The sequence below is a fragment of the Lytechinus variegatus genome, chromosome 16 (assembly GCF_018143015.1).
Source record: "Lytechinus variegatus isolate NC3 chromosome 16, Lvar_3.0, whole genome shotgun sequence".
Classification (NCBI taxonomy): Eukaryota; Metazoa; Echinodermata; class Echinoidea; order Temnopleuroida; family Toxopneustidae; genus Lytechinus; species Lytechinus variegatus.
The window spans coordinates 28,172,650-28,188,823 of NC_054755.1; the positions used below are offsets into that span (position 1 = coordinate 28,172,650).

General features: G+C 38.2%; 1 protein-coding gene across 1 annotated transcript in view; it reads right to left on the reverse strand.

The window, feature by feature from the left end:
- LOC121429891 (myosin-VIIa-like) overlaps positions 1-16,174 on the reverse strand; it is a 67,832-nt gene that overhangs the window by 23,116 nt on the left and 28,542 nt on the right. Inside the window, 16 exon segments of the mRNA XM_041627150.1 lie at positions 829-946; positions 1,640-1,872; positions 3,226-3,321; positions 4,915-4,998; positions 5,430-5,636; positions 6,916-7,113; positions 8,459-8,566; positions 9,733-9,855; positions 10,431-10,526; positions 11,520-11,699; positions 12,581-12,764; positions 13,104-13,165; positions 13,446-13,690; positions 13,939-14,074; positions 14,472-14,603; positions 15,553-15,631. Coding sequence (XP_041483084.1) covers positions 829-946; positions 1,640-1,872; positions 3,226-3,321; positions 4,915-4,998; positions 5,430-5,636; positions 6,916-7,113; positions 8,459-8,566; positions 9,733-9,855; positions 10,431-10,526; positions 11,520-11,699; positions 12,581-12,764; positions 13,104-13,165; positions 13,446-13,690; positions 13,939-14,074; positions 14,472-14,603; positions 15,553-15,631 — 2,281 coding nt within the window.

A 16,174-nucleotide genomic window follows, 5' to 3' on the forward strand; every position in this document is an offset into this window, starting at 1 on the left:
AAGTCAAACCGTTATATGTTGCATACTCAGGAGGTCCTTTTACCAGGAAGAAACACCTAAGGTACATAGTACTTCACAAACTATGTGTGAAAACAAAGCATAGGAAAAGAAAAGTTTAAGTCTTATGGAGTGTTGCAAGAAACTTTGATCAATTAGAAGTCAATTTTTGGTCCCTAAATCCATAATATGCCTTGCAATTAATTGTAAATTTGTGATTGATTGAGGAAGTGCTTCTTGCATCAATGAGTGTAATCTGATTTGCTACAGCTAAAATTGATCTTTTGTTTGTAAAATTAAAACACAATATTTGGAATTGATTGCAAATATTGCATTGCAACACACCTTAAGACAGGGTGACTATAAAAGAAAAGACATTCTTTTGGGCAATTCCATAAAATGATCAACCTTTTGGTACATTCGACCCCCATTTTTCTCAAGTCTTACTTCACTTTATAAACTGACCAAGTCAAGGTCCTTTGAAAACATTACAGATTGTTAAAAGAACAAGAAATCAGAGACAGAAAATTTCATGAAGGTCCCACATATAGGGGGGGTTGGACATATGTATTTTACAAAATTGCCCTTATGCAATGTTAAACTGGTATAGCAGAGTCATGGGGGAACCTCTATAAAGATGAATGAAATCTGAATCTGTATCTTAATCTAAATTTAATCTAATGTAATTACAACCTCTAAAGCAATCCAATCTGTAGTGATGTACCCCAAAGACAAAATCAATTCATATGACACAATAAAGTTAAAAAAACCCAAATTTTGTGTGAAAAAATATTTAAAAAAATAAAAAACAAATAATAGAGGGTGCGTTACCCTGTCGGTAGGTGCAAAGCATCCGACGCATAGGGAGAGGAGGATCCAACCTCGAGGTAGACTGGTCTGAGAAGGATTGTTAGTCAGCTGTTTACAAATCATACAGTAGATCTCATCCCTGTTATCAAAAATACAAACAAGATGGTTCATGCATGTCTATCATAATACATGCCCACTAGTTGCAACATTATTGTGACATCACTCTTATATGTAAATACTGAGATATAGACCTTTTGCACACGCCATCCTAATCTCACAGCGCCCTCCTTCAGAGGATATGGGAATATAAGTAAGCGGAGTTGTCAGAGATGTGCCAAAGTCGACCAAAGTGTACTCAATAGAACTGTCTTTCTCTTTCAAAGTGATAACAGACCTCACTCAAAGACTACAGTTTTCTTGGGATCTCAATTGTATGTTTCTTTTACTTCCAGGTCTCAGCTTTATCTTCAACACAAAACTGTTCAACACTGGTGAGGTAAATGCCTACCCTGTAGGATTAATTCCTTGGATGCACGGAATGCTGCTGAAGTGCTAAAACCTGTGTAATGATAGATGCACTTTATACCCTCATAAAAAAACCCATACATGTATAAATCAAGCTATGGCTACAATCATCATAATTATCATCATAATGATTATGATTGTTTTATTATTATGATTATGATTATTATGATTATTATCTTTATCATTTTCTTATTATTAATATCATTATCATATTATTATGATTATTTCTATCATTATCATTATTATGGTGGAGGAATGTTCCTATGTATACATGTATACATAAATTGAAATTGAACTGAATACGCACCTGAGCTCTGGGCGGAGAAGTCCATGGCCGGTGATGAAATGGAGTTTCTCGAGGTTAGAGGTCGGTCTATCAATCAACATGCTATTCCCCACGTCACCTTCATTGCCGTCCTGTATCCTCTGAGCCATCTCCTGGCTGATCTTGGACTTCTTCTTGAGCGTCATGGAAACCAGCTTGCGTCTCATCGTGTTCTTGTTGCGACCACCGATCCCAGAGTTGGGCGCGTCGGTAGGCTGCAAAGTGCAAAGACATGGAGGAGAATTGCTATCATTTGTCAAGAGATGCTGTCATGGTAGTTGCTATTGGATATTTCCAAGTGATCAAAACATGGATTGTATACCTCTATTCAAATGTTTATAGGTCACTTAAATAACAATTTCCTCAGCATCATGAAAAATTTAAAATGCTTGGTAGCCTCTATCTGTAAAATTAGGGGAATGATTTAGCAACAAGAGATAAATGCATACATAGCTCAATAAACAAGAATATATAAAGGAAAATACTTAATAAAGATGTTTTATATCATGTATCTCAGAATTTCAATAATAAAGAGGAGCACTTAGGATTTTAAAAAGTGAGCCAACTGTAAAAACAGAAGAAGGAAGGAAGAGAGGAGGGATGGGAAATGAAGAATAATGAAAGACCAAAGAAAAGAAGAATAAAGAGATGGAGAAGAGAAAACAAAAATAGGACAAGATCTGGGTGGTGAAATTGAGAAAGGGAGGATAAGTAGATGAAGAAGGGAGAAAAAAGTGGAGGAGGAAGAGAGGAGGAGGAGGAGGAAGAGAGGAGGAGGAGGAAGAGAGGAGGAGGAGGAAGAAAGGAGGAGGAAGAGAGGAGGAGGAGGAAGAAAGGAGGAGGAGGAAGAGAGGAGGAGGAGGAAGAAAGGAGGAGGAAGAGAGGAGGAGGAGGAAGAAAGGAGGAGGAGGAAGAGAGGAGGAGGAAGAGAGGAGGAGGAGGAAGAGAGGAGGAGGAGGAAGAAAGGAGGAGGAAGAGAGGAGGAGGAGGAAGAAAGGAGGAGGAGGAAGAGAGGAGGAGGAGGAAGAAAGGAGGAGGAGGAAGAGAGGAGGAGGAGGAAGAAAGGAGGAGGAAGAGAGGAGGAGGAGGAAGAAAGGAGGAGGAGGAAGAGAGGAGGAGGAGGAAGAAAGGAGGAGGAGGAAGAGAGGAGGAGGAAGAGAGGAGGAGGAGGAAGAAAGGAGGAGGAGGAAGAAAGGAGGAGGAAGAAGAGAGGAGGAGGAGGAAGAGAGGAGGAGGAGGAAGAGAGGAGGAGGAGGAAGAAAGGAGGAGGAGGAAGAGAGGAGGAGGAAGAAAGGAGGAGGAGGAAGAGAGGAGGAGGAAGAAAGGAGGAGGAAGAGAGGAGGAGGAGGAAGAGAGGAGGAGGAGGAAGAAAGGAGGAGGAGGAAGAGAGGAGGAGGAGGAAGAAAGGAGGAGGAAGAGAGGAGGAGGAGGAAGAAAGGAGGAGGAGGAAGAGAGGAGGAGGAGGAAGAAAGGAGGAGGAGGAAGAGAGGAGGAGGAAGAGAGGAGGAAGAGAGGAGGAGGAGGAGAAGAGGGAGGAGGAGAAAAGGATGATGAAGGTAACAACTTACAATCATATCATCTCCAATCATCATTTGCTCGGCTGTAGCTTTGCCTTTTGATCTTCCTAATGTATTATAGATCTTAGTCATCACTGACTTTCCATCCTGAAAAAAAAGAAAAGAAAACACTTGGTGCAATACAAAGGAATATTCCACTGCATACTCCACTCACTCTACATTGATCAAGTGTATTATCATGACGAAGAAGAAAAAAGGGGGTAAATTACTGACAAATCTTGATGCACAGACAGCTTTTACAATAGCCTCAAGCTCCCTTGCCTAAAGTGCCTTACAGAATTCTTAATAATTGCATGTAAAGCTATGGTACACATACATTTTCATGTTAAATTATTTCTCTGCCTTGCCTTGACCTGACTTAAGTTACAAGTGTACACTGATGGTGAAATTCAAATTTCTGAATCTTTTTTTATCAAGAATGAAACTTGACACTTTCATTTTTCCTGTAAGCTTTAAAAATAGCATTCCATTTCATAGATTGATTGTTGTATTAAATCATTAACTTGCAGACAAATATATTATCTAAATATAATCAAGGGTGGGGTGTTTCACAAAGATTTAAGTATGACTTAGAGTCGCGCTTAAATGCCTTGTTGCGTGTGGTAGAAAAGGCATGACATCATGCGAAGATGATGCAAACTACTGCGTATTGATCAATAAGATTGCTTGTTGCATGTCTTGTACGCGTCGACATTTAAGTGCGACCTAAGTCATACTTAAATCTTGGTGAAACATCCCCCCTGAATACGAGGGGCATCAGCTTTGCAAAATGAAACTCACAAACGGCTTCATGAAACACATCCAAGCTGCTTGTAAGTTGTGCACAACTTTATGCATGACTGGAACATGTTCTTAGGTGCTAGGTCAGCTTCATAGTGATATACCACTTAGCACAAGAATAGATCACCAGTCGTACATGAGGGTATGCATAACTTATGAACAGTTTTATAAGACCCCCTACAGAGAGTGAGAGAGGAATGAGATATGTGGGGGCACCATGGTCTTAGGATTATGACTTTCATCTTTCAATCTGAGGGATTTCAAGCCATGGTGTGTTTTGCTTTATGGTACTGCACTCCAACCCAAGTAGGGTGAATGCACCCGGTAGCAAGAAATTCCTCAAATGCTCCTATGCCTGATCAAATTCCATAAATATTTTAATTATGTCTGATTTGTTATTTTTGTTTATTTTTGGTCAGTGTGGACCCAATAAAACATATAAATACAAAAAAATTCCATTATTGTGTTAAGCTGGGGGAACAGTTTTGGGAACTGAAGTAGAAATATGACATTATCATCAGTGTTATTATTGTGGAGGAGCCGTGGTGTAGTGGTTCTGACTCTCGCCTTGTAAACAGAGGGTCGTGTGTTCGAATCCCACCATGGTCTGTTGTCCTTTGGCAAGGCGTTAATCCACAGTTTGCCACTCTCGACCGAGGTGCCAAATGGGTACCCGGTAGGATGTGAAAGTCATTGCAGCTTGTCCAGTACCGAGTGCGCCTCACCGGCGACTGACTGGAATACTCCCCAGGGAGTGGAGGATGTGCACGCATTGTGTACAGGAATGACTGATTGAATCCGATGACAGGGTTAATAATATATCTGTAAAGTGCTTAGATACGTCGTTCCGAAGTATTAAGCGCTAAATAAAAGCGGATAATTATCATTATTATATCATACCCTGTCAGCGATTGATGCAGATGCCTTTGGCTCTGGTAGATCACCCATAAACCTCAGGATCATAATCCAAACAGCTAGGGCAGCCTGGGAAATGGAAAGAGATAAGACAGAAAATACATATCGATCAGTTAATGATATCAAGCTATTAAGCTATGCAGGGGATTTTTCAATTATTATCATGATTATAGTAAGTGATGAGAGAAAGTTCATGCGCATGTATGTACACTTCAATTTTGCAGACATGCTTTACAACCAAGATTATCTAAACTTTTTGACTACTGAATTCTGCCACTCCTATAGGCTTTATACAGAAAACAACATGTTCCTGCAAGCAACAGGTTTAATAATTGACAAAACTACATGGTGTGCTTCTATCTACATTTATAAACCCAAACACTTAAAGCATTCATGGCTTAGATTTGAATATAAGGCCAGTGTCAAGCAAATGACTGGGAAAAATTAAAATTATAGATTTCAGACAAGCCCACGAACCCTTGTAGAAATAGAAACCCCACCTGTCTGTCATTCTCATTCTTGAGGTCGAGCAAGGGTTCATGGATAGGTTTGCGTATGTGGTACTGGGTGTGGCCGGCTTCAAAGTACGTTGCAGCGAACTTCTCAAAGCGATACTCCGAGATGTCTTCATCCGCATCCGGCACGTGAGGTTTCATGGTGTCAAAATCACCCGTACTGACCGCTCTCATGTGCGAGGCCTCCAGATCCTAAATTGAATGAATTAAAGTAAATCCATGAATACTAAAATTAATCCAGAAATATTTTTACTGGAATAGGTCAAAATTGTGAAGTAGAAACTTACAATTGTCTGTGGTCACTGCATTTCACCAACTGCTGATTTGATTAAGTGAATGGAAAATAATTTTAGTTTGAATTAAGAGGAGCGGTAAACATGTGAAAGCTTAATGAGAAAATATCTTATTGAATTCTATTTCTTGGATAAATCTTTTTTAATCAAGCTTATACGGTTTTAGATTATTTTTATAAATTCACTCAGAGTAGGACAAAGAGTTACATGCATTAGTCAGCTTTCAGGAAGCATGGAAAAGAAAGAAAGAGAAAATTGAAAACTGAGTATTGAGTTGGTCTACTGTCATCACTTAAGTGTGGATTTAGATATGCTCCTCTTTTCACCATCATCTTCATATTTTGAGTCTTAATTAGTGCAGATAGCACAATAGGATTGAGGCCAATAGAGAATGGATCATAATGATCACTATTTGTCACTGGGGATCCTAGGGAGCATATCATAAAACGAATTGACGAATTTTTCATCCAACTTCTTTTCTATCCCGGAGTTATCATCATAGCAACAGTCAGGTCTTTGTGCTACTATGCCAATCCAAATCAAGGTACATTGTAAAAAAAAACAAAAAAATAAAATGTTTATTTGATTTCTACTGAGGAACATGAACACAAGGAAGCATACTGAAAACGTGATTGTATTTCTTGGAAAAATATTGCAGTATGAATGTAATACAGATTTTTTATTATTAGTATACATGTACATTATAGACTATCAAGGTGTTGCACCATGGATAAGGATGCAGGTTTGGTTGTTGTTTGAAGGTTTGCATGGTGGCATGTACAATCGCTGATGTGGTTTACGGTACACCATGTGGAGTGTTATAGAAACAGTGGATAGAAGAAAGAGGGATTGGATAGGTGAAAAAGTGGAGATTTGAGAGTATTCTTTTCTTGAATGTAGTCCTGAAAAGGACTGTAAACCAGAAGAGATTGATGAGTTGAAAAGAGCTTGAGTAGTAGGGTGGATGAGGAGATGCTGGTTTGAGTCGGCGAGTAGAGATGATGAGTAGAAGCAGTAGAGAGACTTGACGTTTCGAGCAAGTTGACTGTCCGTCTTCAGGTTTGTAATGAGGTAGTTTAGGCCTCGAGATGGCGCTGTTCAAGATTGCTGAGGCATAGTGCCTTTGATTCCCAAGTTTAATTTCATTAATCTACCTAAATAATCTATCTAAAATTTACCTCAAATCCTTTTGGACCTTGTCCTTCCTCTTCATTCATGTCAATGTTGCCGAAGAGCTCGTCCACCACCTCCACGTCCGTCCGAGGTTGATTGCGACGGAGTTCGGCCTTCTCGATGGCAGCGACCTTTTCCATCCTCTCTCGCTTCTCCTGTTCTTCTTGTTCTCTCTCCAATCTCTCCTGCTCTAGGAGAAGAGCCTGGAGACAAAAACAAAATCATTTGAAGAGTTTGGTTGCAAAAGGGGCTAGATCCACTACGGACCATTCCGAGAAAAATCATTTTCTTTTATTCTCCCAAATTGCAATATGCTTATGAAAAAATAAATTGCCATGATGTACTAACTACCCTGCCGTGTGAACATAAAATTGGGTATAAAAGATATCTACCCGTCTTTCAATTTAAAAAAATATTTTTATCAAAAAATTACCATTGTGGATCTAACCCCTTTTGCAAGCAAACTGAATTGGAACCAAACCCTTTTGAATAAAAAATTGATTTTTCTTTGCCACTTTTATTCACGTTATTTTTCTTTGTCAATTTTTGTTCACATTTTAATGGGAAATTCAACTTTTCTTTGGTATTTTCTCATAAAGCTACTTAAAATTGATGAAAAATAGATCTAACCCCTTTTGCAATTGAGCTCTTCATTTATTCATAATAAATTATCATTCAGCTAGGGGCTAGGCATGTATTCTATTTAATATTCACTTCATATTCAAAGTAAAAAAATCAACCCAAAGTCTAGAGTACCCAAATCCTTGGATGATTAGAAGCTTATTTGGGGGAGGGGGGGTCGTGCCATGGTCATCAGCATAGCCGAGGTACAGACGTGCACATTGCTGCACATGGATATGGCAGCTCAAGCCACTGTGCACATCTTACTGGGTGTGCCTAGCATGGGTTTTCCTGCCAAACAATCAACATATCCGAACAGTTTAATGAAATTTTTCCATAAGTTGTTAATATTTTTTCTTTATTTTTCCTAATTCTTTGTGATGAGGAGTGATACAGATGGAAGGGAAATAAAACAAGACTTATTCTCTGAACAGGCTAAATCTATTTACACTCAGGAATATCAATACAACATGTATTCTCCCTCGGGACTATTAGGTCCGAATTCATAAAGGTGGTTTTGAAAACCCACGGTTGAGTCCATGGTTTATGCAGATTTCCTGTATAAATTATGCTTAATTTAGCGCTTATCAGGCGCCTGTATAAAAAATTCCAATGCTGATGCGTTTGAAGAGTGGACTGATGAATAAAAACAGTGGACTCATGAATAAAATAGCGTAACTAACCGTGGTGACAGGCGTATATTTGGCGCACTGTGACAAAAGCGCACATCATAATTGGACATTTTTCATACACGTGCCAGATACGCGCTAAATTAAGCATAATTTATACAGGAAATCTGCATAAACCATGGACTCAACCGTGGGTTTTTAAAACCATGTTTGTGAATTCGAGCCTTAAAGTTCCTTCGAAGTGGAATAGTTTTAGCTAGACCCTCGATCCTTATGGTATTATTTATTCACTGTTTACCTGAGCTCTTCTTTCAGCCTCTTGTTTAGCCTTCTTCGCTCCCAGCTTCCGTTTCAGCTTCTCCTCTTCCTCCTTCCGAACCCTCTCTGCTTCCATACGACGACGGTGCTACAAAACAACATGACGTATAAAGAAGATTTCGAGGTGAATAACAATGATATCCCACATACAGGAAGCAGGCAATAATTATCACCATACCACTCCCATGGCAATTATAATATTCTGTAAAACCTGGTCTGAATAAAGTTATGTTAGACTTTGCACCAGCTTACAGGCTTATTTCAGTCGCACTTATTTACATAACACTTCATAATCCTTTATTTATGGGGATAATATTCATCTTTACTACATATTAATGATACTCAAAGGGCACGTTTTATTGCTAAACTTAATTGTAAACATTGTTAACACAGAGCTAAGGGCAATTCAGATGGTTGCTTCATACTTCATACTCCTGTTTTGATAAAAAAAAAATGAATAATGTAAAAAGCTTGATTGGTCATGAATCATGACATGGATATAAAGAATTTTTCACATTCATATTAATCAACATACTGGACAAAATAGAAAGAACTAAGGTAAAGCCTAAACATTGGTCTACATATATTCACAAAAATTCATCACATGGATTGGTGATAACGTAAATATATTAAGTGCTAAAAATTTGATCACAATAAGAAATGAGTACATGTGCCTTCACTTTTATTTTTACTGTTCTTATTTCAATTCTCATGAGGTTTTCTTCATCTTTTTCTTTGTTTTCATTTTTTGGGGGGGATGAGATACTACAAACACTATATAAAATATGACCCTACGTGACTAACTGCTGTCATGGTTAAATTTTAGGTCATAAACATGAAAATCACATAGTTTATGGAGGAAGACGCTAAGTTATCTGTTACAAAGGTACACGTACCTCATGCATAAAATTCTTATGGCCTCGATGATGAGCATTAATAGCATATTTTTGCATCCACTTCGCATACGCTTTCTGGAACTTTGAGAATTTATTGAAAATTTCTGTAAAATCACAATGGACAGATTAGAGGTCATTGTCGAAAGTTGGTGGACAGGACAGGACAAAGTCTAAGTTTCAGACTGAACGAAATTTGTCCACAGACCAGAACAGCTCCGCAGTTTTGATTTACTTATTTTCGACAAAGGCTGCTTTGTATTGAAGAACTCTAACAAAAGATTATTTGCGTTATAAAATGCATCCGCAAAGTGATTGCAAAAATGCCCTAAGTGTGTAATCTTAAACCAAAAGGGCTTACCTCTGCCACTAATTTCTTGTATTTTCTCCGCGCTAATACCATTCTGAAACCAGCTTGAATCTTGACGATGCTGCTACGATATTTTCTGGTCGTCTGACGGATCAGGAATCCCCTGGCATGAGCCTGTTAAAAAGATTGTCTTGATAAATTCGCTTGTTCTTAACAGCGATAGCTATCTCTTACATTCACAAGAAGGAAAATAAAGCAAGGTTTTCTTCTATACCTGCAACAGGTGAAATCATGAAAGCTAAGCTGAAAAACGATCACACTCTAAATCGCAAACACAGATAGCGTAGTAGGTTTCACGGTACACCATGTATCTTTCTAGGGCAAACAAACAGATATATTGTATACCTTGAAACCTACTACACTATTCTTCTTCACCATGGAAACCTTCAGAAGTTAAAACACAGATAGGTACATACGGAAGAGTGCATTATCATTGCTTGAGAAATTTCTTAACATTCGCCTCGAATCACATGCTAACTTTGATAATTCCTCGGCAAAACACAATATCTTCCAGAATCCTTTTGCACATATTTTTTTACTTATGCAGACACTCGGGTTGTCATTTCATTGGATTTTTTTATGTTCTCATTTTTGAAATTGTTACCACAACTGGCATTTATCTTTAAAAGAAATGACATTTGAATGGGATATATAATTTTACAGATAGTATTCTAATACATGGATCATACCTGAAATCCTCTAATTCTCCTCCTTGTAAACTCATATCTATACGCCAGGATCCTCGCCCTTATAACTGCCTGAAGTCTGAGGTATCCTCGTTTCATCTACATAATAAGAAAGAATTCATATTTTTATGTTTCCTTTAAACATAGTGGCCCGTATTCTGAAGTCGGGTTTAAATTAAACCCTGGTTTAAAGTTGTGGTTTAACTATGGAGAGCCAATAATGACATAAATCTCTAAAAGTATAATCTCAATGTGTTAGGTAATTCTTCTCTCAAATAATTTTGAACTGCTTCAGAAGGAGAGATAAGACAGCTTTCTCCACCATTCACGAGCTAGGAAAGAGTACAGTAAACATACAATGTAAGGGAAATGTGACGTATTTGGCTTTCCATAATTTTAGCACAGAGTTAGACCATGGTTTAAGTTAAACCTGACTTCAGAATATGGGCCAGTGTAATTAATCATGCCATTTGTTATCACTTAACTCAACATGTTAAGACACTCAAAACTAGTGCATTCAGTTTGACAGTTGCTGGCAAAGAATCAACCACATGGTAGATTCTGAAATATCACGGCAATAAATGATCACCATAACATGACATATGACACTTTACTTGACTGGTAAGTATGGAGAATACTTATAAAAGAATTTAACATTCCACATGGAATACAATCATTATCGTTTCTATCCTATATTGTTTTAATTCTGGCCTTTTATTCATTCCTGTGCTTTTACTCTGATAAGTGCATGTAAAAAGCTTCAATATGTGAGTTCATTTACTATAATCAATGATTATAACTGAATCCATACTTGATGCATCCTTCCTGCCATTGTTTTGTATATCAATCAAAACATGAAAAGAAAATACGATCAGAACAAAAGAGGTTACAACATGGGAGTTGCTGCTACCCTGTTTGGTATTCAATGACTTTAAGCGATAGAGCGACGTCGATTTGGGTGTGGCTCTGGCCAACAATTAATTGGGCAAAATAAATTTTAGGAGGATTTCTATTTGAAACAATAAAATATCATTATTATCATTATTTGTATTTTTTTTTCTTTATCACTCTCAAGAAAGGAAATTGACCAACCTTGAGGTAACGGATTCTCTGGGCATATTTGCGCCATGCCTTGCTGATGGTGGTGGCTGCATTGCGCATCTGGAGGAAACGCCGCCTGTAGAACCACCCTCGGAAGACCTTCTGGATGACAACGCACTTCGCGGTGAGTGCCTTGTCTCTCTCGCTCTCAAGGTACAAGTCTTGTGCATCCTGTAGGGGGGAAACAAGATTTCTAAGACTATCTGGAGATACTTAATATTGTATTATGTGTTTTTGCACTTAAAAGAGTTGATGCAAAACCATGATCTTGAGTTGATAATAATAATCATCATCAGGGTAGGTCTGGATGTTGCATTCTACCCAATCCACAGAAACCATAACTCATCATTGCTACTGTCTGATTAAATCAGATTCATTCAATCCAAGAATATTTTATTGGTGGCAGCGGTGGGATATGCTGAGTTGTTAGTTAATGTGCTTTTCCAAAAACGGCCTAAAAATACCTGAATATCAAGCTTAAAGGGAAATCCAACCTTGGTCATAAATTTTTTTGTGAGGAGAAAAAATAAGTATAACAGAATGGTGAAATAAAATAAAATGAACAGGCAAATAAAAATTAAAATTTTTGGCTGTTTTACAATTAGGTTCCCTAAGACTATGTAACTTCCAAATTGGCAACTGGGTAATCATTTTATGACAAAACTTTCACATAGGCCATGTACTTAGTTATCAGGGATTTGTGATTTTATCCTAAGTACATATATCCCTAGGGCAGTAATCAAAATATAAACAAGGTAGGAATTAAAATTTTTGAAAAAAAATGACAATTTTAGCTATTTTATGTATTGGAGTACATGGAAGAGTGGTCATGGTCTTACATCACTATGACATCACATATGCAGCCAATTTGAAGTCTTCATGGGTAGAGTGATTATCGATTTTTACAACGTCTAGAAATTCTTAACTTTCTTATTATTTGTCCGATAGTGTTCAAACTTTCATCTACTTGTCACAATTTTCTTTTTCCTCTGAAAACAACTTTTTAATTTGGGTTGAATTCCCCTTCAATGTTAACATTCAGAGTTTCATACCTTTAGGAAGACCTTCTTGTGTCCAAGTTGCCAATCTTCACCTTGAAGGAATGCTTTGCCGATCTTCTTGCAAGCGGCGAGACAATCCTCCTTCTGAGATGGTTTGATACCCGGTACCAGCATCCTATAACGGTCTACAAACTCTGAGAAAGTGTGGCGGATTGGGTATCCAGCTCGTCGGATCCTGAAAGAAAAAATATATAATTCAGACAAGGATTAATAAACCTTGCCATGACCTGACCAACCCTATTAAAACCTGCCGACTGTTATCATTACTTCAGATATTCATTAGGGAGAAAGACAGGGCTGCTAACCTGAACAAGAATATTTCAGTAATATAAAAGCTCAAAATCAGTATTTTGGTGAGGAAATCAGTATTTTCAAAGAATTACCATAGGAAAACACATAAAACTGGAACGTTAGGAATCAGTATTTTGCCTGAAACTATCAGTATTCTTCTCATTTCTCAGAACTAATTACAGAAAATCTGTACGACTTGACAGCTCTGGAAAGGTGTTCTCACCTGATTGTTTCCATCATGCCAGAGTATCGCAGTTGTCTTACCACCAGCTCTCTCTCAAAGTCCTGTCATGAAGCAAAGAAATAAAATACAATATTTAAACGACTCAATCTGTACAACTCAGGCCTGGCACAATGTGATATGTATGGTGCGTAGAGGTTACAATGCCGGTTCAAAATCTGGTGCATGGACTGGTGACAAATGTTCTATCATACTGAGTATTCTTACCACTTATAGACAATACACAGATATAATCATTGCCTTACGACCCCGACATACATGAAATAATCTTTCCAACAAGTATATTTCAATACAATGCAAGTAAATCAACTCCGGTGAACTTACATTGGGTTGTTTATGCTCATTAGGTTTGATGCAACGGACAAAGAAAGGCTGGCATTGTCCAAGGGTGTTCATCAGAAGATCCAGTGACTTCTTGAACTGCGCTCCCAGCGTCGGTGACTTCTTGCGCATCTCGGTGGTGGAGGAGAGGTCGTTGGCAAAGAGGGTCTTGAGGTAGCCATTCTGACTGGTGCGGATGAGCTGGATGAAGTCCGGGCTGAAGGTGTCTCGATTCTTGTCCAGGAAACCTAGAGGAGAGAGGTGGAGAATTAAGGGAGGTTCATAATTAATTAATGCATGTCATCAATATTTAGTTAACATGGATAATATAAATAATAACACAATTCTTGTATAGCACATATCACATTATGATATAACATCCCTATGTGCTTCCAAAGGACTTGGATATCATTACCTTGAAATGCCCCTCCCCCTAATTAAGACCTACTTTTTTTTGGGGGGGGCAGGTATCAAGGAAGGGGTAAAGGTCACCTACCTGTTGCCTCATAGTAAACAGTTCCTGCGAAGTGCTTGATACCAAAGAGGGTACCCTTTGCTGAGGCACCGCTGATGTAGAGCTTGTTCTTGCAGTGTTGCTTGTTGAGCTTGGCCAACATAGTCTCATCAGACCCCTGGAAAAAATCAAAATCTACATTTAATTGTTCGAAATAGAAATCTGAAATTGAAATATATAAGAAACTTGTTCTTTCGTGTCCATCATCTACAGGTACATGATAAATGTCAGGTATTTCGCAAGAACTTGGCACATTGCACAGCCTTCCTATTAACAGCTATCTGTACTGGCTACTCAGAAACGCTGTAAACAATGTGCTAACAGAGGCCCTGTTACATGCACAATGTCGCAACAACACGTTATTCACATCTTGGATCAAAGTTTGGCATCACAATCCAAAAGATGTGACAGGGCTTTTCTGTTAGTACCAACAACACTTCTGTGTGGCCAGTACAGGTGTTTCTGGCTACGAAAGGTCTAAGGTAAGGTCTAAATGTCAAAGAATCAAAGTTTACCTTGGGGAAGCGAGACTCCTCATCAACGAGGGCGATGATGTTCATGGGTTTGACAGCGATCAGGTCCAAGGTTTCTTGATTATCCACAAACTTGATATGCTGCCATTTGATTCCTTCCCTGTCGTATTCCTCCTGCAAAAATAATATCAAATATAAAAGTACATAAATAAATTTTTCAAAGTCCTTTAAGGCCATCCAAAGGATATAGAAAAATAATATTTATTGACAGGTTCTTTACACATATTCATTTCAATAGGAGACAATGATGGTGGCCACTGATACCCTTTTTACACAGGATTTTCTTAACCCCGGACTATCGCTAACCCCGTACTATCCTTAACCCCGTACTATTTTTTTTCCTTTTCACACATGCCCAATTGTTATTGCTAACCCCGGATAAGGAATGCTTGCTTTTTACACACGAAACTCGCTAACCCCGGACAAGTGTTTTTTGTCAATCATTCGTAGTACAAGTGCTTCACTCGTACACTTTTTACACACGCTACAATTTCCTTAACCCCGTACTATAGGTGGGGCCAAATTGCCATTTAGCCCCACCTATAGTACGGGGTTAAGCTTAGCCCACTTTCGTTTTACACATGCGATCTTAACCCCGTACTATTGCTCTTAGCACCGCAATTGGTGGGATAACCCTGCTTTTTTGCAGGGCCAAATAATCCCGTACTATAGGTGGGGTTAGCCCACTTTGCAAAAACGCTGTGTAAAACGAAAGTGGGCTAAGCTTAACCCCGTACTATAGGTGGGGCTAAATTGCCATTTAGGTTAAGGAAATTTTAGCCTGTCTAAAAAGGGTATAAGACAGGGTTGACTGGAATATGCATCACAAAGACAAATGCAGGCTTCAAATTTTGATACTTTAAAGGCAATGCAACCTTTTCTATAAAGCACATTTGTATGTTGCAAATAAAACAAATGGAAAAATAAAGGGCATAACAAAGCTTAGGGTCTATCTCCTTTCATTTAATGCATGTACTTATCATGTGGGGATGGAAATCACCACTTCCGAACCTGAAGGGTCATTCCTCCAGGCAATTAATACGAAATATAGTAAACATCATACCTGTTCCAGCTTGAATATATGCCTGACGAAGAACTGTTGAAGATTTTCATTTGCGTAGTTGATGCACATCTGTTCAAAGCTGTGAGAAAATTTTTGAAAAATGTATGTTACATGTAGTTGCGGGAGGATGTAATGAGGGATGAGCTCCATGCAATATCACAGATAGAATTTCTGATAGTTTGTTTATGATTCAACAAAATGCTCTTGAGTAATATCACCTCACAAAGCCTATAACTCTTAGACTTATAAACGTTCAGAATTTGGTCGCTGTTTCTCTCAAGTATCTTCGTTTAATAGCTTTTAACTTTGCCTTAGTCAAATCTAATGGGACCACAAACACACGTTCGACTTAGGAGAAAATGAACTTGGAGATGTATACATTATATGCTTTGCATAATTTGGGGGCCATTTCACAAAACTGGTTATAACAAATTTGCAATAGCAGTTGAAAGCTACTGAAATCCTTCAATTTGATTGGATGATAGTAAACATGCTAGTGAGACACCAGTCAATCAGACGAATGGTGTATGTGTGTGTTGATGCTGATGTATGGGTGTATGATTTAAATGTACTATTTTCAATTAATTTTTCTTTGCTACTTTTAATCAACAATGTAAAATTG